The 23115-nt window shown below is 42.0% G+C and overlaps 1 protein-coding gene across 4 annotated transcripts in view; it reads right to left on the bottom strand.

Moving 5' to 3' along the window:
• The window catches only part of PPP4R3A (protein phosphatase 4 regulatory subunit 3A), a 220116-nt gene that overhangs the window by 40860 nt on the left and 156141 nt on the right, over positions 1-23115 (bottom strand). For all 4 annotated transcript variants that reach the window (XM_033952661.1, XM_033952662.1, XM_033952663.1 and 1 more), the window contains 2 exons: positions 8757-8859; positions 8346-8504 (listed from right to left, as the gene is read on the bottom strand). In XM_033952661.1, coding sequence (XP_033808552.1) covers positions 8346-8504; positions 8757-8859 — 262 coding nt within the window. The remainder of the gene's footprint in view (positions 1-8345; positions 8505-8756; positions 8860-23115) is intronic.

The raw sequence follows: 23115 nt of genomic DNA, 5'->3' as shown, positions 1-23115 counted from the left end.
CCCCTGTCACCTATCCCCTTTTGCAGCATCTTTCTATTCCTCCCTTCCATCCCCTTCAAGTTTCAAGTTTCAAGTTTAATGATTTTTTGATTAATTGCTTAATCATAATTCAAAGCGATGTACAATTTAAAATACATTCAGAGGGAAACAATACAATACAAACCTTAAAAAAGATTAAACATATAATACAAATCAAACTTGCATAATAACATAATATTAGAAATAGTTCAACATATTCGTAACAAAAGGTAAAAAGGGGAAGTGAAATACAATTCATGATAGAAAAGTAGAACAAACAAAGGGAAAAAACATTGGGAAGATATGTAACAGTAAAATTTAAGATTTAAAACAACAGTTTAAAAATTAATAAATCAAATGCCAAATGCATCTTTAAAAAGAAATGTTTTTAAATTACTTTTAAATTTTCCCAGATCATGCTCATTTCGTAAATAGATTGGGAGGACGTTCCAAATCTGTGGCGCAGTTACTGAAAAAATGAATTGCAGTCTTGTATTAATGATCTTGAGTGAAGGAATGGTTAGTAAATTTTGCTCATTGGACCTTAATGTTCTAGTCGGATTGTATGGGATTAATAATTTATAGATAAAAGCTGGAGTTTTATTGAGTAAAGCCTTGAAGGTGAGTAGACAGAGTTTATAAGTTATTCGATGAGTAACTGGGAGCCAATGTGCTTTTATTAAAAGAGGAGTAACATGATCAAACTTTCTAGAATTAGTTATAAGTTTAATAGAGACGTTTTGAATAATTTGGAGACGTTTGATTTCATTTAATGCTATCCCTTTAAAGAGTGCATTGCAGTAGTTCAATTTCGCGATTACCAACGAGTGAATAAGAATATTTAAAGATTTGAGGCATAGAAATTTTGAAATTGTTCGAATCTTACATAGTCTGTAAAAGGTAGTTTTAATAATAGTACTGATGTGATCATGAAAATTAAGTTTGGTGTCAAAAGTAACCCCTAAAATTTTTATATTGTTTACTAATTGCAATGGGATATTTTTTATAGTAATAGGAGCAATGAGAGTGGAACTTTCTTTCCATGGGAATAACATAATATTGGATTTTTTGATATTGAGAGCCAATTTGTTTGCATTTAACCAGTGATAAACTAGGTCAAGTTTTTCATTGATCTCTTGGATATCAGACATTTTATTAGTATCAATTAAATGCAGAAGTTGGATATCATCTGCATATGCATAAACTTGAAAACCCACGGATTGACACAAAGTAATTAACGGAGCAAGAAAGATATTGAATAATAAAGGAGAAAGAATGGATCCTTGAGGAACACCGTGAGTAGTTAAAGAAAAGTTTGAGGTTGAGTCATTAAAGAAAACAGCAGAAGTACGATCTGATAAATAAGATGTAAACCAGGAAAGAACTTGTGCAGCAGACTCCAGACCCTCCCACCGTGAGACTGACATACCTCCACTCTGAGGTCTCCAAAAACAGCAGCAATGGCAGCTGTATTTGGAGGACTCAGAGCAGAGGTATGTATCTCAGGTCTCACCAGGGTGAGGATCGCTGAATTGACGAGTCCGATTTTTTTCAGCAAATCAGGCAGCACTAGTGTCAGGGATGGAGTTGGGGGAGTGTCGGTGACATTTGTGGGGGTGGGGGGCTTTGGGGGGGGGTTGATCTTAACTAGAGCTTATTTTGGGAGTAGGGCTTATATTAGGAGCATCTTTAAAAATCATACTAGGGCTTATTTTCGGGATAGGTCTTATTTTGGGGGAAACAGAATTTTTCTTCCTGATATGTATTACGTTGCACATGGCTGCAATAAATTTCAAATTTCATCTCCCTCTTGGATACCCAGTTTTCCAGTCTTAAAAGCCCTTCCTGTAATTTCTCTCAAGTCTCAATGGGATTTAATAACTTTGAATAGTTCTGTGGCAATTGCAAATTTGATCACCTCACTCACTGTACAGTATAGATCCCTGTGGCACTCTACTATATACCTTACTCATACTCCATCGAGAAAACTGGCCATTTATTCTTACTCTCTGTTTTCTATCTTTCAACCAGTTCTCAATCTGTAACAGAACACTGTCTTGTAGCCCATGGCTTTTTTCTCAGTCTCTTATGAGTGACTTTGTGAAAAGCTTTCTGAAAATCTAGATATACTATATCAATCAACTCACCTTTATACACGTTTCTTTATGCCTTCAAGAAAATGTAACAAATTGGTGAGGCAAGATTTCCCTTGGCTGAACCCATGATGACACTGTCCTGTTAAACCATGTTTGTTTAAATGTTCAGTAATTTTGTTCCTTTTAATAGTTTTTCTGGTATTTAATTTCCCAGATCCCTGGAAACCATTTTAAAAACTCTGTTTCATTGGCCACCTTTTGATGTTCAGGTAACATGAACAATTTTACAGACAGGAAATTCTATATGCCTTAATACTTAATGTTAAAATTTCTCTTCTTCCTTGTTGTATTTTCTTTTCTGTAACCGCATTGAACTGAAAGGCATTTTGTAGTACATAAATAGGCTTATGTTAGTTATCAACAATTTCATTTTTGAGTTATTTCAGTACTCTGGTGTGTATACTGTCCAGTTCAAGTGAATTACTGTTCTTTAAACTTGTCAGTTTGGCTTATTACCTTTTCCAAGTTCACTGAGATTTGTTTCAGTTCCTCTATATCAGTGGCCTCAAACTCAAACCCTTTGTAGGGCCACATTTTGGATTTGTAGGTACTGGAGGGCCTCAGAAAAAAATAGTTAATGTCTTATTAAAGAAATTACAATTTTGCATGAGGTAAAACTTTATAGTTTATAAATCTTTCCTTTTGGCTGTCTTAATAATAATATTGTAATTTATAGCTAAAGAGACATATCAAGAAACTGTTTTATTTTACTTTTGTAATTATGATAAATAGACCGAGGGCCTTAAGATAGTTCCTGGCGGGCCACATGTGGCCCCCAGGCTGCGAGTTTGAGACCACTGCTCTATATCATCCCTATTAAATATAATTTCTGACAACGGTAGCTCCCTTACATCTTTGGTTAAACCTAGAACATAGGAGTTCCTATAATAGGACAGACTAAAGGTCCATTAAGCCTGGTAAACTATTTAAAATAGTGGCTAATCCAGGTCACAAGTATCTGGCAAAATCCCAAAGAGTAAAACATTTTATGCTGTTTATCCTAAAAATAAGCAGTTGATTTTCCAAAGTCCATCTTAATAATGGCTTATGGACTTGTTTTAGGAAATTATCCAAACATTTTTTTAAAACCCTAAGATCAGCTCACCACTTTCATCACAATCTCTAGCAACAAATTCCAAAGTTTAATTACATGTTAAGTGAAAAAATATTTTCTCTGGTTTGTTTTAAATTTACTACTTAGTAGCTTCACCACATGCCCCCTAGTCCTAGTATTTTTGGAAAGAGTAAACATCTATCCATTCCACTCCACTCTGTTTTATAGACCTCTATCATATCTCCCCTGAGCCGTATCTTCTCCAGTCTGAAGAGCCCTAGCTTCTTTAGCCTTTCCTCATAGGGAAGTCATCCCATCCCTTTTATCATTTTCATTGCCCTTCTCTGTACCTTTTCTAATTCCGCTATATCTTTTTGAGATGCAGCGACCAGAATTGCACAGTTTTCAAGGTGCAGCTGCACAATGGAAGAGATAAAAAGGAGATTATATACTTACCCTGGTAAATTATTTTCCACTAGATAGGTGAGACATTCTAGACCATAGGGTTTATTTCCCCATACTTGCATGAGCTGCAGAAGAAATCTATTCCAAGTTTTTCACTCTGCCTCCAGAGTACATCACAGAACATTAGAATAGCTTTACTGAGTCTGACCAGTGGTTCATTAAGCCCAGTAGCCTGTTCTCACGGTGGCCTATCCAGGTCACTAGTACCTGGCCAAAACCCAAGGTGTAGCAATATTCCATGCTACTAATACAGGGCAAGTGGCTTCTCCCATGTCTTTCTCAATAACAGACTATAGACTTTTTCTCCAGGAACTTGTCCAAATCTTTCTTAAAACCAGCTACGCTATCTGCTCTCACCACATCCTCTAGCAAAGCGTTCCAGAGCTTAACTAATCCCTGAGAGAAAAAAAAATTAATTCCTATTGGTTTGAAGAGCACTTCCCTGTAACTTCATCAAGTGTCCCCCTAGTCTTTGTAATTTTTGACGGAGTGAAAACGCGATCCACTTGTACCCATTTTACTCCATTCAGGATTTTGTAGATTTCAATCATATCTCCCCTCAGCCATTTCTTTTCCAAGCTGAAGGTGTCTTTCCTCATATGAGAGGAGTTCCATCCCCTTTACGATCTTGGTTGCTCTTCTTTGAACCTTTTCTAGCACCACTATATCTTTCTTGAGATAAGGAGACCAGAATTGAACACAATACTCCAAATGAGGTCGCACCATGGAGCGATAGAAGGGCATTATACCATTCTTAGTCTTGTATCTCGCTTCTGAGCCGGATCTGTGAATTAAGCGTAGTGCTTTCTTGCTTTGCGCCGCAGCCATGAGGTTGAGGCGGGGCTGCCCCCAGCGCCTCACAATCGCCTGAAACACCTACTGTGTTAGGGTCCACTCGCCCAGAACTCTAGATTGACGGCTGAGGAAGTCTGCTTGAACGTTGGCCACTTGGGCCACATGCGCTGCAGTCAGGGCCAGGAGATGACTTTCCGCTCAAAGGAAAAGAAGTCGAGCCTCCCGAGTCAAGGGAGAGTTCTTAGTTTCTCTCTGACAACAGGCAGCCGGACAGGCAGGAGAGAGCAACCGGAGTGCTGTTTTGACACGCAGCTCCTGATTGGTGAGGCCCGACTTTAGTGCAGGAAGAGGTAGTCTGAGCATACTGTGAGTGATTTCCTTCACTTGCCGGTGCTCCGGCTGCTCTCTCCTGCCCTCTCCTGTCTCCCCCTCTAAAACTCGTATTTGTGGTTTTTCAACATTCGTGGGGGTTCCTGGAACAGAACCCCTGCGAATATCGTGGGAGTACTGTATTTCCCCAAGAGGGTTTAAATGATTCTGACTTAAATATTTTTGAATGTTACAGTGAGAGGTTGTATTGTATGGTGAACCCCACTATTCACCCTTTTCCATTGAGAATATCGACCATTTAACCCTATTCTGTTTTCAATCTTTTAAAAATTTTATTTATAATCTTTTCCATTTTTTAAATCAAGCATTACAACTTGAAACAGATCAGAAACATTTCAAAAGAAATAATAATAATTAAAAAAAAAAAAAAAAAATCAGATAATTACACAAAAGTGTATACTTGGCAATATATAATCTACTATTTAGTCCACCATGATTTGAAATCAAGAAAAGAAATTAAATTTCAATAAACAAGAAACTATTCTTTATATTAGAGTAACGGCACTAGGTGATCCATTCTACAGTTGTTTGACAGATCATTTATCACTGGTCTGAGTTACCAACCCTTCTTTTGGTCCTATAAAATCTAACAACTGTCTGGGCTGAAAGAAAAGGAAATTCTTATTTTGATAAGAAATGTAACATTTAATCGGAAATTTAACCAAGAAAGTAGCCCCAAGAGTGAGGACTCTTGGCCACAAGGCCAAGAACTCCTTCTTTCGCTTCTGTGTTTTCTGATCCAGGTCTAGAAAAATTCTAACATTTGAGCTCAAAAATTTATCATTAATGTGATGAAAGTACAGATAAAGAATATATTCCCTTTCAATTTCCAAAGCCAATGTCAGCAACAAAGTGGTTCTGTTACTACCTCAAGGGAACTTTCCAAAAATAAACACAAATTCATAACAGCATTATTTTTAGATTTTTCAGTAGGAGTGGATTCTCCTTGAGGTCTCTTAATATTCAAATAATAAGCACTAACAATTGGAGGCAAATTTTCTAATGGTATGGCAAGAACCTCTTGAAAATATTTTCTCGCCATCTCTATTGGTGAGATGATGGGACATTTAAGAAAGTTCAAAAACTTTAAAATTAATTCTGAGTGAATTTTCAAAATTCTCCAACTTGCAGGAAATAAAAGATCTTTCGTTAACCATTTCCATTTGAACAGTCTTTATTTCCTTTAAACCTTCCTCTTGTTTCTCCAATTTTTCACTGAAATTTGATAGTCGCACCCCTTGCTGCTCCAACTTGGAGTAGATAGTTCCATAATCAGTTTTAATAGTTGAAAGACTCAATTTTAGATTAGCATCCATGACAGATATGGCCTGCCAATGCGCTTCCATATTTATTTTTTCTGGTCTTTTCAGCTCCCCAAAACTGATAGTATTCCCTCCAGAAGTACCTCTCCTTCTGTGGTGCTGAGGGATAGCTGGTAACAATCACCGACACCGTCCTCCTGAGGCTCCAGTGTTGGCATCCCTCCTCTGCCTTCCCTCGCCGAATCCTACTCCTGCTTGCACCAATTCACTTCCGGGTTGGAGAGGGACCAACCTCTTTCTGGATTCAGCAACGCCAGAACAGCTCCTGCGCAGAGTTCCCCCGAAGACTCCAGGCTCATCCCAAAGGTAGGACAGGTCTCCTCAGTTGAGTAGGCAAAAGCGCTTGAAATTGTTGTTTGTATCAAGCGCTGAGGGGGTCCCAAGCACTGGAGGGTTAGGGCGGGAGGTCCCTTTCATCTTTCCCATCTTAATCAGGAGAGAGTTAATCCTCGGCGCTAAAATTAATGAAGAAAAAAACTGTGATTCGCTGTGCCCGTTCAAGCGTCTGTCCTCAACGCCATCTTGATTTATTTGACCTGCTTTCAATCTTTTAAACCACTTGTTAATCCATAACATCCCCTCCTATGACTTTCTAATTTCCTCAGAAGACTTTCATGAAATACTCTGTCAAATGCCTTTTGAAAACCAAAATACACAATATTGACCAGCTCACCTTTATCCATGTATATTCACCCCTTCTAAGAAATGCAGTAGATTGGTGAGGCAAGATCTCCCTTGACTAAATCCATGTAGTCTCATTTTTCTTTCCTATGTATATGCTCTGTCATTTTGTTCTTTATAATAGTCTCTACCATTTTGCCCGGCACCAACACGGACTCACCGATCTATAATTTTCTGGATCACCTCTGGAACCCTCTTTTAAAAATCCAAATCATGTTTGCAATCCTCCAAGTCTTCTGGGACCACGTTGGATTTTAAAAGATAAATTACTAATTACTAACAATAGCTCTGCAAGTTCATTTTTCAATTCTATCAGTACTCTGGGATATATACCATCTGGTTTAGGTGATTTGCTACTGAGTGCCCCTTTCACCCCTCAATCATCTTGCGATCCAACTAATTCTTTTCCCGACTTCTTGTTTTTAATATACCTAAAAAAGCTTTTATTATGTGTTTTTGCCTCCAATGCAATCTTATTTTCAAGATCTCTCTTTGCCTTATCAGTACCTTGCATTTCACTTGCCATTTCCTATTATTTACAGTTGGATTCTTCAGAGCCGTCTCATCTCCCCTGAGCCATCTCATCTCTAAGCATAAGAGCCCTAGCCATTTTAGCCTTTCCTCATCGGGAAGTCGTCCCATCCCCTTCATCATTTTTGTTGCCCTTCTCTGTACTTTTTCTAATTCTGCTACACTTTTTATGAGATGCGGTGACCAAAACTGCACACAATATTCAAGGTGTGTTCACACTATGGAACGATACAAAGGCAAAGAATGAATTTAGTCTCTCTGCAATGCTCTTGTCCTCCTTGAGTGCTTCTTTTAGTCCTTGATGATCTAACAGTCCCACCAATTCCCTCACAGGTTTTCTGCTTCTGAAGTACCTGAAAAAAGTTTTTACTGTGAGTTTTTTGTCTTGATGGCAAACTTCTATTCAAATTCTGTTTTAGTCTTTCTTATTAATGCTCTGGATCTGACTTGTTAGTGCTTATGCTGCTTCTTGTTTTCTTCATTTGGATCCTTTTTCCATTTTTTCTAAAGTTTTTTTTGTTGTTGTTCCAATAGCCTCTTTTACTTTACTTTCAATTACACAGACTCATTTCTCACTCCTTCCATCTTTCTTTTTTGTCATAGCTTTCTTATATTTTCACTAGAAAGGCATAAACAAATTATAGCCACAATATCCACTCTGTCATAGTTATATAATATTTCTACACACTCAAGTGTAAACTGCATAATTTGATCCGAGAGGCTTTTTTAATTTATTAGATTTTCATTTTCTCAGCTTTGAATAATGAAAATAGTGTGCACGCATACAATAACAGAGCTATAAAGTCAATAAAGTACAGCCATTATTGCACTGAAATGAACAGTTTTGTGGCTGGGTTATATCAGTTATCTAATTCACAAACTGATATTTCTATTTCAAGGATAATTTAGAATTCAAATAAAAACCCAACTTACACAGTGCCAAGAACGCATGCACTGAAGACATAAGAACCAGCACTCGCCGAAGAATATCCTTGTTGATAATATAGTTCTTTATGTGATATGTGTGATGTTCAACACAAAATGTTAACAACTCCAATATCAATGCCAAAAGTTGGGCTGTCTGAAAATCATCTAAAAAGAAAATGCGTCAAATTATTATTACTTTGCTGAAAAACCTAGATGCATTTATGACATATTTCTCTGAAATATATAAAAATTAACTTTAAAATATGAAAAAGTAACTTAGATAGAGACAAATCTTAATCAACTCAGGAAGGAGGTAATATATTCTAATTTTTCTTTGATATGTTGTCAATTTAGCACTCAAAATATAACAAGGTGAAAGGTACTTAACATAACAGGCAATATGCATAGTGCTCTCACCTTTGCTGGGCTTCTCCTCCGTAGTATTTGCCAGCAAGGGGGCAGTTAGAACATGCATACAATGTTTGTAAAAGAAACCCAGAAATTCTGTCTTTTCAGTTTTCTAGAAAAACAAAAACATCAAGATCACCAACCTAATAGAAATTGAAGATTTAATAATAATAATAATCATCATCATCAGTGAGAAGGACCATACTACTTCCAGTACAGATAGAATTCATAAAAGTCTGGAAAGTCACATTTAGAAATCAGCTTAGACCTTGACAAATTCCAGGAGCTAGGTTGCCATGGTGACTAAAAATTATGCCCTGGCACCTGGAATTGTGTGTCCTGGTGCAGTATTTTGTTTCCACATCACCACTTCCAAATGGGTCTTCTTTTGCATAGCATGACTCAGCAGAAGTTTGTATTGTGTGATGTAGGAACTCAAGACACAGGTCAAATGGTCCAAAAAGAGATTAGGTTCTTACCTTGCTAATATCTTTTCTAGTAGTTATGTATATCATTCTGGATAGACTGATAATATCCCCATGATCGCGAGCCATGCAGAAGGAATCCACTCCAGCCTTTGGATCCCTCTTCCTTCACTAGAGGGCTCTGCTGTCCCTTCAGTTTGTACCTACTGTCCTTACCTCTTCCTATGCACCCTAGCATCCTTCTAGCTTTCGCCATCACCTTTTCAACCTGTTTGATCAACTTAAGATCATCACATACAATCACACCCAAGTCCCACTCTTCTGTCATTCACATACGTTCTTCACCCCCTAAACTGTACTGTTCCTTCGGGTTTTTGCAGCCCAAATGCACGACCTTGCATTTCTTAGCATTGCAAGGTTTGATCCAGAACATATAAAGACATATACATATGTTTGGTTTATATTATGTTTTATTTGTAGTTTGTTGACCACACAACCCTGAGGAAGGCTCTGTGTAGCTGAAACACAGCCATGCACTCAAAATGGCAACCATCTTTGGCAGCACCTATGAACAGACTTTTTCCCAAATGAAACATCTGAAATCTCCAACCAGATCTAGACTAACTGATGCACACTTGCATCACCTCTTATGACTGGCACTTCCCACTGAAATACTGGTAAGTTTATGTTGGTTAAAATTGTTCTTCATTTTAAATATTGTATTGTTCTTTCATGGTTTTCTTTTGCACTAGAAATAAGATATATGCAGTGTGCATGAGAATTCGTTCTTTTTTTTTTTTTCAAACTATAGTCCGGCCTCCAACAGTTTGAGGGACCGTGAACTGGCCCTCTGTTTAAAAAGTTTGATGGTCCCTGGTTTAGGAGGTGAAGAACTTATGTGCATGACTGAAGAGCGGGACTTGGGTATGATTGTATGTGATGATCTTAAGGTGGCCAAACAGGTTGAAAAGGTGATGGTGAAAACTAGAAGGATGCCTGGGCAGGCTTGCATAGTCTGTGTCCCATTTATGGACATTCAGTTGAGGACAGGCTGGGGAGGGCTTTGATGGCTGGGACGAGCTTTGATGGAGACTTCAGTAGATAGAACCTAAGCACACTGCCGGGCAGGGCTCTGGATTTCTGGCCCAGAAATATCTAAGAAAAAGAACAGTTTAAATTAAATGATTCATTTATGGAGCATGTATGGTTGGGCAGACTGGATGGGCCATTCTGGTCTTTATCTGCCATCATTTACAATGTTATCTTTTGTTGTCTGGTCACCTTATTATTCAAATAATGTTGGTCCCGGCTCTGGTTTCTGTTTGTCTTCTGTTAACTCACTCAGCAGGGTCCCTGCCCATTTGACGACGACTTTTTTCTCCGTACCTTCCCTTCTACTGCCATATCCAACATTTCATTTTCTTTCCCACTGTCTACCATCTCTCTCTCCCCCTGCCTTGTGCCCTGGGTCAAACCTCTCTATTCTCCTTCACGCAGCATCTCTTCCTTCCTCCCCTCCATTATCATGTGCAACATTTCTTTCTCTCTCCCCATGCACCATCTCTCCCTGCCTTCCACCCTATGTCCAACATTTCTCTCTCTCTTTTCTTTGCATGTCTCCCTCCCTTCCTGCACATGCAAGATTTCTCCCTTTTTAACTCTTACGGCCTCTTTTACAAAGGCGCGCTAGCGGCTGCGCTGCGCTAACGGCCCCGATGCACATAGAGATTTAAAGGGCTTTGGGGCTGTTGCCGCATGGCAGCCGCTAGCGTGGCTTTATAAAAGAGGCCATTTGTTTACTCCTGTCAGAATTCTGTGCAAAAAAATTCAAAATTCTGTGCACAAAATTAGAAAAAAATGAAAGTTTGTCAAAATTTAAACAATATTTTGCTAATTATTATCCATATTTCATTTAAAACAGTTAAAATAAAATGTTTTTCTTCTACCTGTGTTGTCTGAATATTTTACTTTTCCATTATGTTGGTTCCAGTTTCTTTTTTCTGCTTTCCTGTCTTCTGCTAATTCTCTATCAAATGGCTGCTATAAATTTGTCTTTTCTATTTTCTCCTATCTATTCTCTCACTACTCCTGCCTCAGACATATTGATCATTCCTTTTTAGCTGTCTTCTATCTTTTTCTTAACCTTCTCCTCTTTTTCACTTTTCAGCTACCTATCAAATTTCCATCTTTGCTCCCATTCCCCATCTCATTCCTTCCTCAGCCCTCCATTCCCTTTCTTCTTCAATGTACCTCCGTTATCATATTTCTACCCTCAGTTATATCTATCCTCATCTGCTTCTTTGCCATTTTCTTTTCCTCCTCCTCAGGGTTATACCATTCTCAGCAAACCCACGTTAAGGTTCCATGAGGGGCGTTCTTAGGAAGAGGGCCTTGTCGGTGATTTATAAGTGACTCAATGCTGGGGGTATGTCTGTGTTGCCTTATATGAAAGCTTGGGAGGGTGATTGGGGGTCTGCTATACCCAGGGAAGTGTAGGAGGTGATTTGGCGAGAGGTGTCTTCTTCAGGCATTGCTGCTTTGATTGTTGAAAATGGATTTAAGGTGATGCTCTGGTGGTATTATACCCCCTAAAATGTTAGCTAAGATGAGGGGGGAAGGTTGGGTTTGTGCTGGAGGGATTGTGGGGAGGTGGGTACCTACTTGCATATGTGGTGGTCTTGTGGGAAAGTGTGGGGCTTTTGGACCAGGGTATTTAGTCAAATTTCTCGCATTCTGAGACGGAGAATACCAAGCGATTAGCATCATGCCTTACTGTTTTGGCATGAGCTAGATTTGAAGCGGAGGGAATTCTCCTTTTGTACTTTGGCGCTCACAGCAGCCCACTTGATTTTGGCCTCTAAGTGGAATCAGCCGGTGCCTCCATCTTGGTAGTTGGTGGAACGGAGGTTGCACCAGTGGCAGCTTATGTATCGTCTTACTGCTGCTCAGCATGGTAACCGCCATGGTTATGCCCACATGGCAAAATTTTCGCTTGCTCACTTAATTCTTTTTGCTGGCCTGTTGAAGGGGTTGGGCTTTCTGGGCTTGGAAGTGTCTTTGGGAGAGCTTATGGGTAGGTACCGCTGGTGCTTATTACTTGAGACCCTTATGTATGTCTTGGGATTGTGGATTTTGGGATCTGTCACCGGGGGTGGGGGGTACTTAGTTGTAGTACTATTATTGTAGGCTTATGTCTCTCCTGGTATGCTGATTTCCTTTGAATTTGTCTCTTTGTGCTTGTTCTGGGGGGACATGATCAATGCTAGAATTCTATTTCCTTGTTGGATTGCTGTATTTATCTTGTTGTGTTCTTCCTGTGTGCATTTTTTCAATAAAAGTTTTAATTATTTTTTTAAAAAAGGTTCCATGTGGGAAACAAGTTTTTTTTACCGGTGGCCTGAGTCACAGCACTCCCTTTAAGAATGTAGGGATGTCCAGATGAGATGCAAATGAAGCCTTACGCTCTCAAGACCGGAAACAAGACAGTCCCACTACTTGGACCCTGAGGGACACCACTGTAAATCCCTTGTCAAGGCCTGCCTTGAAGAAGGTTAAAACCATGGAGATTGGAGCAGATAAAGGCTCTGCCTTTTCTTTAATGTAGCAGTGCTGGAAAGTTTCCCATGCCTTAGCATAAGCAGAGACAGTCATAGGCTTTATGGCTCTGAGCAGAGTAGCACAATGACCACCTCTGAGTATCCCTTACAAGCTAATGTAGTGCACTCAAGAGCTGTGCTGTAAGAGCAAATCGATCTGGATCTTTTATGATCACTGGTCCCTGAAAAAGAAGGTCCGGATGTACTCGTAGTCTGAAGAAGCACTAGGTCTGCATACCACAGTTTATGGGGCCAATCTGGAGCCACAAGAATGACTGTTCCACGATGGCTTAAAATCCTGTGGAGAATTCAGCCTATCATAGGCAATGGAGGAAACACATACAAGAGCTCACTCTTCAGACACAGCTGGACCAGAGCATTTAGCCCCATGCTTCCGGGTTCAGATCCTCAACTGAGGAATTGGTGCGCATTCTTGTTTCTTGCTGTTGTCAGATTGAACGTTGGATGACCCCAGCAACAAACAATGGAATAGAAGGCTGCTGCAGATAGCGTCCATTCACCAGGATCTGTTTTGTTGAAGAAATCGGCTTGGACATTGTCCACTTCTGCTACATGCACTGCTGAAAGAGCCTAAAGATGAGATTACACCCAACTAAATAGTAAGCGGGCCTTCAGACTCCCACTCTTGGTGCCTCCCTGGCGATTGACATATGCCACTGCAGTAGCACTGTCCGAGAAGACTTGGACCGCTTGCCCCTCCAAGCTCTTCTCCAGCCTCTGCAACACCAAGTGAATGGTATGACATTCCAATCTGTTGATTGACCACTTCCTTTGGGAGACCAACCAATGCCCCTGGATCAGGTGTCCGTTGCAGTGAGCCCCTCAGCCAAATAGGCTGGCATTCGTTGTCACAACTACCCATGAGGCTATTCTGAGAGGCATGCCTCTCAATAATGCCTGTGAATAGACCCACCAGTTCAAACTGGCCCGGGCTTCCAGAGTCCACAGCAGAGATCTGCAGGGGGTCCAACTGAAAAGATCACCTCGATAGTAACATGATCTGGATAGATACATGTGAGCCTTTGCTTATGGGACCATGTCTATTGTGCTGCCATGGAGCCTAGCACTTGGAGATAATGCCAAGTGGACAGAGCTGGTTTGACCAACAAGCTTATTATCTGGATGCAAAGCTTCTGTCTGTGTGCCTCTGGAAGATAGACACTCCCAAGTATTCCAGGAATTGGGACGGAACCAATTGATTCTTTCATAAATTCACTATCCAGCCTAGGCTTTGCAGAACCTAGACCACATGGGCCACCGCTTGTTCTCCTTCTGGGAATGATGGAGCCCTAATTAGCCAGTCATCAAGGTATGGATGAACCTGCAAACCTGTCTTGCTTAGATGGGCATCTACCACCACCATCACCTTGATAAGTGTGTGAGATGTCATTGCAAGCCCAAAAGGGAAGAGCTGAGAACTAGTAGTTTTTTCAGAACATGAAATCTGAAGAACTTTCTGTGTTCTGGAAAGATGGGTATGTGAAGGTAGGCCTTCATCAAATACAGCAAGGCTAGAAATTACCTCAGTGCCACAGTTGCTATGACTGATCAAACAGTCTCCATGCGAAAGTACAGAACTTTCAAGGTGGCATTGATGTGTGTGAGATCCAGAATAGGTCTATCATCTGAGCCTTTCTTGGGCACTGAAAAATATATGGAGTATCTGCCTGGGCCTGAATCTTTGGACAGCACAAACTCTATGGATGAAATATCTAACAGTCTCTGAACTGTAGCTGCAACCTTGCTTGCTTTCTCTGGTTACCCTGCAGGGGCGTCCACAAACCAGACTGTTAGGAGCTGGGCAAATTTGAGCTTATAATCTCTCTAAGTAATCTCCAGCACCCAACGGTCTGGCGAGACCTGTGCCCAGGCCTCCGCATACTCCGAGAGCCATCTCCCTATCTTCAGGGGAACTGCTCGGGACCTAGCATTATTGTGCTTTCTTGGAGGTTGGAGTGGAACGAGTGGGACCTGAGAATCTCTGTCTGGCTCCCTGGAAGGATCCGAGAGAGGAGCTATACCCGAATACTGTCAAAAGCACCTGGAACCATGAAAATTAGACTACTTGGGGCCTCTAGAGGTTTGTGGTCTATTGTCAGGTGAGATTTTGGATGATGATCTGCTTCTCTGGTCGTGAGATCATCCAGACCGTTTCTGAACAACATTTGTCCTTTGAAAGGAAGTTTGATGAGGGTACCCTTGGAAGAGGAATCTCCATCCCATTGTCCAATCCGACATTTTGTGGATTGAGATTGAATAAACCAAAACTTTGCTCATGACTCTGATGTAGAGAGCATCAGCTACATAGTCCACTCCCACTAATAGGAGTTGGGGCAAAGGCTCATTGTCGAATAGCTCAAGATTATGCAACCTGGTACGACTGGTGCATCTCACAAATGAAGCTACTGCAGCTGTTTTGATTCCCAAGGCCAGTACTTCAAACTGTCTTTTAAGAATCACATCCACTCTTTAATACTATGCCTCCCTCACTTGGCAGAATTGTGTGTTTGGTTACTTGTACTACCAAGAAATCTACCCTAGGCTGAGCAAACAGCTGCTGACATCAGATACATACAAGCCATAGTCTTGACTAGTTTGAGACCTTTCAGGTTTATCCCAACGCTCCATGACTAATACATTGATGTCAGGATGCCAGGGAAATGTGGAAGACTGGGCTCTCACTATGCTCATTATAGACCTGCTGGGAGTCCAAGTTTTAACTCCTGCAAAGAGTCCATAAGCTCAACCAGAGCTGAGGGCCTGAACAGCTGTTGGATCGTGGAGTTATCCCCTTGATCGAGGGCCACCACAGTATCTTTTCCACTTGCACCGGCCTGCAATCCTGCATCTCCCAACAGGGAAGGCGTGCTCTGTGACAGTAAAGGCATACAAATAGATTCCTCATCTGAGTCTCCCACAGAAAGGCCCACCGGATCCTGGCCAGGCTCTGACACTGAGGCAGATGTATCCTGGAAGCCCAAGTCCCCTTGCACACCTCCTGGTGCACTGCCAGACTTCCTCTGGGGATCTCATCCATCCAGATAAGCTCTTCACATCAGACTGACAAATTCTGAAGAAAATGCTGTACTAGGCAGTGTGGAATCCCCTTTAGTTGACTCCAGCTTCCATGTCTTGGGCTCTGCGGCCTCCACGCAGCTCTGAATGGACCCCCTGACTGATCATCAGCTCTAGAGAGCAAAGGGGAGGCTAAGCCAACTATTCCTGTCCCCCTCTGCATGGCATGTGGTGCAGGTTCTTCAGGCACCCACCCAGCGCAAACTTGGTATGAACTGAAGGTAACGGAGCCAGAGGACACAATCCTAGCCAGTTTTGAGGCAAACCAATGTGATTTGGGTTCTGGCTGGAATTCCAAGATGGCCATAGTGGCAGTGTTTTGGCGCCACAAAGACAGCTCCAAAATGCTTCAACTAAAATTTTAAACCAGCGATTTTAATAATAATAATAACAATAACTTTATTCTTATATACCGCCAGCAATCTTGCGACTTCTAGGCGGTTTACAAGCGAGAGACAGTAAATACAATAAAGAGAAACTGTACATACAACGAATTAAAGAGTATAGCAGTGTGCATCTGATAACATTGATAATGTTTACGACAGTATGTGTGCTGCAGGCCAGGAAGTGCCAAGCTGCTTACACAGAAGTAGAAATATTCCGTAAATTGAATAGAGTGTTCATGGTTAGTGATTAGGGGTTGAGGTTAACAGTTTATAAGTACAGGTATGTGATGATGTTACGAGGGGGGTTGATGTTCCGGTTCATTACCTAGGTATTTCAAGAATAGGTAAGTTTTTAGGTGTTTCCTGAATTCTTCATAGTTGTTTGTGTGTGCAATTAGTTTTTCTAGGTCTTTACCCCATATGGCTGCTTGATACGATAGCCGTTGTTGATGGTGTCTGAAAATGTGCTGAGGTGCTGGAAATGTGCTGCAGTCTGCCTCAACTCCAAAAGGTAGCTGGATCTGGGAGAAGAAATCATTGCCTCAAATGGGCCACTCCTCTAACGCTGAATCTTCGGGTTGCCAGTTGGACCGGTGTCTGACTGAGCCTTGAACCCCTGTGGACCCAAAAGGGAGGTGAAAAGTAGATGGCACCCAGCAGAACCCTGCTGAGCCCCCTACAGATGCCCGACAGCCAGCACACAAGCCCCTGCGATGCGTTAGGTGAGAAATGCTACAAGGGGACTGGACCCTAATTTCCAAAAATGTTTCTGCAAGCTGGCCAACAGGTACCACTGAGGGATTGGTCTGCAGCTGGAGACCTCAATCTGCTTCTCTTCCATAAAGGTAGAGCTGAATCCTCGACGAGGGGAGTTCTGAGCACCAAAATGTGACAAAACTTTGTAAAAAGACAGAAAAAAAATAAAGAAATAAACAGGGCAGATCTGAAAGACTCCTTCTAGCTCACGTGCAAAAATAAAAGCTGACAGGGGCAAGAGAGACCTCTAGTGAAGGAGAAAGGATCAAAATACTGGAGTGGATTTCTTCTGCACGGCTTGCAAACACGGGGATATTACCTTTTCATCCAGAATGACACTTATTTCACTAGAAATCTCTTTTCTTTAGTCTGTGAGATTTAGAACCACGGGACCAGCATCAGAGTTTGTATAGCATGCAAAAAACTTCAGCTGATTCATGTTGCATGTTACTCTTCGTTGGCAAAGCAAGAGCAGGAGGGTATTAGGACCAGGGGAGAACATTGCTGGGAGTCTTAGGATTGGAGCAATGGACATGCTGCTGAACAGGGGGGGAAAAAAGCAGGATCTCTGAACTGCTACAGGGCTCAAGTCCTTGCTTCTTTTCTATCCCCTCTTATTATAGACTTCCTGAAATCAATGAAGTAAGTTCATGCTGAATGAAGAAGTGGACACATGGCAAGGCCTTGAGCTCTGCAGTGGCTTAGAGATCCCATGTTTATTTACTACTTTGCTGCAGGCTGGACTAAGCTGTGCCATGGAGAAACTTATTGCCTAGTAAGGCAAAGCAAGATAAGATGATGGGCTGCTATAGAAATGTCACCTAGTCTGATGCTTCAAGTAAATTTGTCCCTGACTGTCAGTGAATGGGAGAGGGTAATCTTTATAAAAAGAATGAGGAAGAAAAAAAAAAAAAGCAAAGAAAGAAAAGGAGGACAAAAAGGTAGCAAATGTAGGTGCTGGAACTTACAGATTCCAACCCTCAAGTAATGCTACTCTTTTTTTATTTTAAAGACTAAAATGGCTGTTTCCTGATGTGTCTGCATTTATATGTATATGGACACAAGGCAATACAGTGAAATTTGTTCTTACCTGATAAATTCCTTTCATTGATTCCTGCAAGATCAGTCCAAACACGGGAATTGTGTCCCTCAACCTTATCTTTTTTGAGAGGTGGTAACCAGAATTGCACACAGTATTCGAGGGGGGAGGGGGGTTTGCCGGCAGGAAGGCCTGGGTTCGGGCATTGCAGCAGGGTTCAGAGGAGGAGGCTGTCTTCCGGCAAGAGGGCTTGGGCTCCCTTCTGCCGGAGATCGCCGCGATTTGGATGAGGGGAGGTTTGCTGCAATTCAAGGGGGGGGGGGGAGAGAGAGACGGTTATAGTATTCTGTAACCGGCATTGTTTTTGACAGACGCTGGTTCCAGAATCCTGCTTTTAGACGAAGGACTGGCCCCTACTTCACCTAAAACAGTGGTCTCAAACCCGCGGCCCTGCCAGGTACTATTTTGAGGCCCTCGGTATGTTTATCATAATCACAAAAGTAAAATAAAAGTTTCTTGATCAAATGTCTCTTTAGCTAAAAATTACAATATTATTATTAAGACTTAGCCAAAAGGAAAGATTTATAAACTATAAAGCGTTTTACCTCATGCAAAATTGTCATTTCTTTAATAAGACTTTAACTATTTTTCCTGAGGCCCTCCAAGTACCTACAAATCCAAAATGTGGCCCTGCAAAGGATTTGAGTTTGAGACCACTGACCTAAAAGGTCTTGTTTTGGGTGTTTGGGACTTGGGTGATTTTTTTGGTTGGGAATGTGTCTTAAGGATAGACGTAGTGGTGGTTTGGGCGATTAAACTAGTGAACATAGAGGTAGGCCATTCTTTTAAAAAAACCTCATTTTGGATGTTTTTGTTTTTTGAGAATGGACATTTCCTTGTTTTCTGCTTTCTGCGTCTAGGGACTTAGGCCAAAAGGGGACTTAGGCCTTTATTTTTAAATTATTATTATGCCCCCTAGGTGTTCAATCTGGAAGTTGCAGAAATCCAACACTTTTCTGAGCACATGCTCCTCCTCCTTAGACTGAGAGCTAGAGCCATATCTAACTGAGTCCAAAAGCCAAGCAAGCAACATACCTGAACAAATCCATGACAAGGGGGGTATGGAGGAAGATCCCCAGCAACATAAACAATGTCTGAACTGGTCTGCTCTGCAAACATGAACAAGTAGTAAACAGGCACAAAGGCAACTCAGAAAAACCATTGAGCAACAATGTAGTACTAATCCACTTTGTGCGACGAGCACCCCAAGATAAAGCCTTGGGCAATGCGCACACTCACAGAAAACTCCCCACAGGATCTGGCAACCGGCTGGAAAATCTTCAGGCCTGTAAGGAGAATAACTGAGGCAAAAAAATGCAAGCTATTCCAAACCACTGAGTGTACACAGAGAAGGCAGGTTGTATGGCATCCTATAGGGACTAACAGAAAGAAGATTATCGAAGGTAAAAACCTAATATTCCATTCTGTTACGTCCCTTCCGGATTCCATATGCTAGGCGACATACTAAAGCAATGGTAGGAGCTAGGGAGGGACAGAAGAGCCTGCCCTCAATACCAAGGTCCCCAAAACAGCATCAAAACGAGCCGTCACATCTACTTGGTAAAACCGGGTAAAAGTATGAAGAGAGGACCAAGTAGCCGCCTTGCAAATTTCATCAAGATGAATCGCACCAGACTCCATTCATGAGGCAGCCACACCTCTAGTCAAATGGGCATTAAAAGAAACCAGCGGCTGTTTGCTGCAGGTGATGTAAGTCGTGGAAATGGCCATTCGAATCCATCGAGCAATCGAACATGCTAGTCAGCCACGGCAAGGCACAGCAGCCAGAAATCATTAGTCCTCCTCAAATAATGGAGCAAGAATCTACTGACATCCAACTTGCGTAAGATCTGACCTTTGCGCTCCAAACCTGTGAAATGAAACATAGGCAAATGAACCTCCTGGCTGACATGGAAGGAGGATACCACCTTTGGTAGAAAGAAAGGTACCATATGGAGGACAACTCCTGCATCCGTAATATGGAGAAAAGGTTCCCTGCACAAAAGAGCCTGAAGCTCTGAAATATGCCATGCTGAGATAATGGTGACCATAAAGACAGTCTTGATCATTAGATCCAGAAGAGAAGTATTCTTCAGGGGCTCGTATGGGGCTTCCCCAATGTCCTGCAGAATGATGTTAAGATTCCACGAAGGGAAAGGATGATGCAAGGGAGGCCGTAAACGAAGCACCCCTCTCATAAACCTGGTCACGTCTGGATGAGCAATAAGCGAACTAGTGCCTCTGCATGCTCTGAAGTACGAAAGGCCCGCAACCTGAACTTTAAGGGAGGCCATTGCTAAACTCTTTTCTAGGCCCACCTGAAGAAAAGCCAGGACCACCAAAATGGGAGCCTTCTCAGGCTCCACCTGGTTCTTAGCACACTACTACTGTTGGAAAGCCTTCCAGGCTTTGGCATAAGAAGCCATAGTAGAGGGTTTCTTTGACTGCAAAAGTGTTGAGATAACTACATTTGAATAACCATGCTTCATCAATGCTGAGCGCTGAATAACCATGCTTCATCAATTCAGAGCTAAGCTGTAAAACCAAAGCGCTGTAGGTTCTCAATGGGCACCAACCCCTAACTGAGAAGGTAGTTATGAAGACGAAGTTGGAGTTTCCTGTCCCACTGAAGACGGACGAGATCCGCATACCATGGGTGACGAGGCCAGTCCAAACCTACTAGAATCACAAGGCTGGGATGCATCGCTATCCGTCAGATGACCCGATCAACCAGAAGCCATGGAGGGAACACATGAAGGAGCTTATGAGCCAGCCAGGACTGAACCAAGGCATCTAGTCCTAGGCTTCCATGCTGTATTCATCGACTGAAAAAGCACCTGGCCTTCGAGTTCTTTGCTGAAGCCATCAAGTCCATCTGGGGCTGACCCCAGCGCTATATGATCAGACAGAACGCATTTTGTGAGAGGGACCATTCTCCCAGGTCCAGGACTTGTTGGCTGAGGAAGTCTGCCTGAACCCCAATCTCTGATCTTGGGATGTTCATCTTTACCTTCTTTATGTTCCTAGAAAGATGACTATATGTTTTTTTGAGCAATGGTTTGAATTTGGCTTATGCTCTCAAAAGCGAGATCCCTCTCAAAAAATGGCAGGATCATAGTCAACTCATCTCTCCATTTTGTTTTCTAAAACAACAGAAAATGTAATTCCACCAATGTAATGTTTCTTTCTGTCACATTTTTTTTGGGTATTCTCTGTTTTGATTGCTTGAATAATCTAAAAGTGCCTGATCTATGGGACTTTCCAAGCTCATTTTCCACACTAATTGATTTTTCCCTTTCCCCTTGTTATTATCCTTAATTGTTCTCTCTTTCCTTCAAATTGTATTTCTCTCCACTATCCTATTGTTTCATGTAAGTAAAGTTATGAAATTAATAGTTTGTTAATTGGATCCCTTTTTAAATTTTTTACTGTAAAATGCTTAGAATTTATGATTAATGTTTTATCAAATTTTTAATAAACTTGAAACTTGACTCTGGCCACAGGGACTGCCGAGAGAGGCAGAAGATGAGCTTCTGCCCAGAGAAACAGCATGTGAGCCTCCTGGCCCAAGGGAATGCTTCTTGTGTCCCCTTGATGTTTTACATACGCCACAACCATAGCCTTGTCAGAGAATACTCGCACTGCTTCTCCCTCCAGAAAGGGCTGGAGAGCGAGTAACACCAGCCAAATTGCCTGGAGCTCCAGACGATTGATCGACCAACGTTTCTGATGAGGAGTTCACTGACCCTGAATGGATCTGTCCCTGCAATGAGCATCCCAACCCAACAGGCTGGCATCGGTCATAAAACTCATCCACTCTGAGATTCAAAGAAGCCTGCCCTGGCAGAGAGCTTCCCTCTAAAGAAACCAGCTCAAGCTGCTGCAAGCTGGTTCTGTCCAGGGGAATGGCATCTGAAGGGGATGACGTTGCGGAGACCGAGAGAGGAGGGACTCCTGTAAAAGGCGCATGTGTGCTCTGATCCAGGGGGACGGCCTCCAAGGAGGCTGCCATGGACCCCAGAGCCTGCAGATAATGCCAGGCCGTGGGAGCCGGACAGTCCAGAAGAGCTCTAATCTGTTGTTGAAGTTTCTGTCTGTGTGCCTCGGGAAGAAACACATGACCCTGCCTGGTGTCGAAGAGAAGACCCAGATACTCCAAGGACTGGGATGGTGTCAAGTAGCTCTTCCTGAAGTTGACAATCCAACCCAAAGCCTGAAGCAGAGACACTACTGTCTCCATTACATTTTCACATTCCTGTTGAGATGGAACCCGGATCAACCAATCATCCAAGTAGGACACCCTGCCAGTGGAGAAAGGCTGCCAGAACTACCATCACCTTGGTGAAAGTGTGGGGCACCGTCGCAAGGCCAAAGTGCAGAGCTGTGAACTGGAAATGCTGTTGTAGAACATGGAAATACAGAAACTTGCAATGATCCAAGTAGATTGGACTATGGAAGTAAGCCTCTGCGAGATCCAAGGATGCCAGAAACTCTACTGGAGAGAAAGCTGCTATTACTGTGCGCACTGTTTCTATGCGGAAATGAGGAATTCACAAGAAGCGATTGACCAGCTTTAGATCCAGAATGCGTCTCCAATCCTCAGATCCTTTCTTTGGCACGATGAAGTATAAGGAGTATCTGCTTAAGCCAGTTCGTGTTCTGGAACATGTTCTATTGCTCTGATGTCTAAGAGATGTTGCAGGGTAGCGCAGACTCTGGACTCCTTTTTCCGGCCGTCCTACCAGAGAGTCCAGAAACAAATCCAGAGGCAGGCTAAACTCATCTATCTTGTGCTCCTCCCAAATGATGCCCAGCACCCATTGATCTGAGGAAATGAGTCCACTCCTGATAAAACTGAGAAAGTCGGCATAAGGAAGCCCAGCCTGGCATCATTGGGGCTTTTTAGGAGTAGTAGCTGTTTGGGAACCTGAGGCTTTAGGATGCCTAGAATTGGAACTGTTTGAACGAAGGTGGTAGCCCTGGGAATATCTCTGGTTAGGGCACTGGTCT

Source organism: Geotrypetes seraphini, chromosome 7, assembly GCF_902459505.1.
Source record: "Geotrypetes seraphini chromosome 7, aGeoSer1.1, whole genome shotgun sequence".
Taxonomy (NCBI): domain Eukaryota; kingdom Metazoa; phylum Chordata; class Amphibia; order Gymnophiona; family Dermophiidae; genus Geotrypetes; species Geotrypetes seraphini.
The sequence above is the reverse complement of the archived record's forward strand: the minus strand, read 5'-3'. Positions and strand labels throughout refer to the sequence as shown.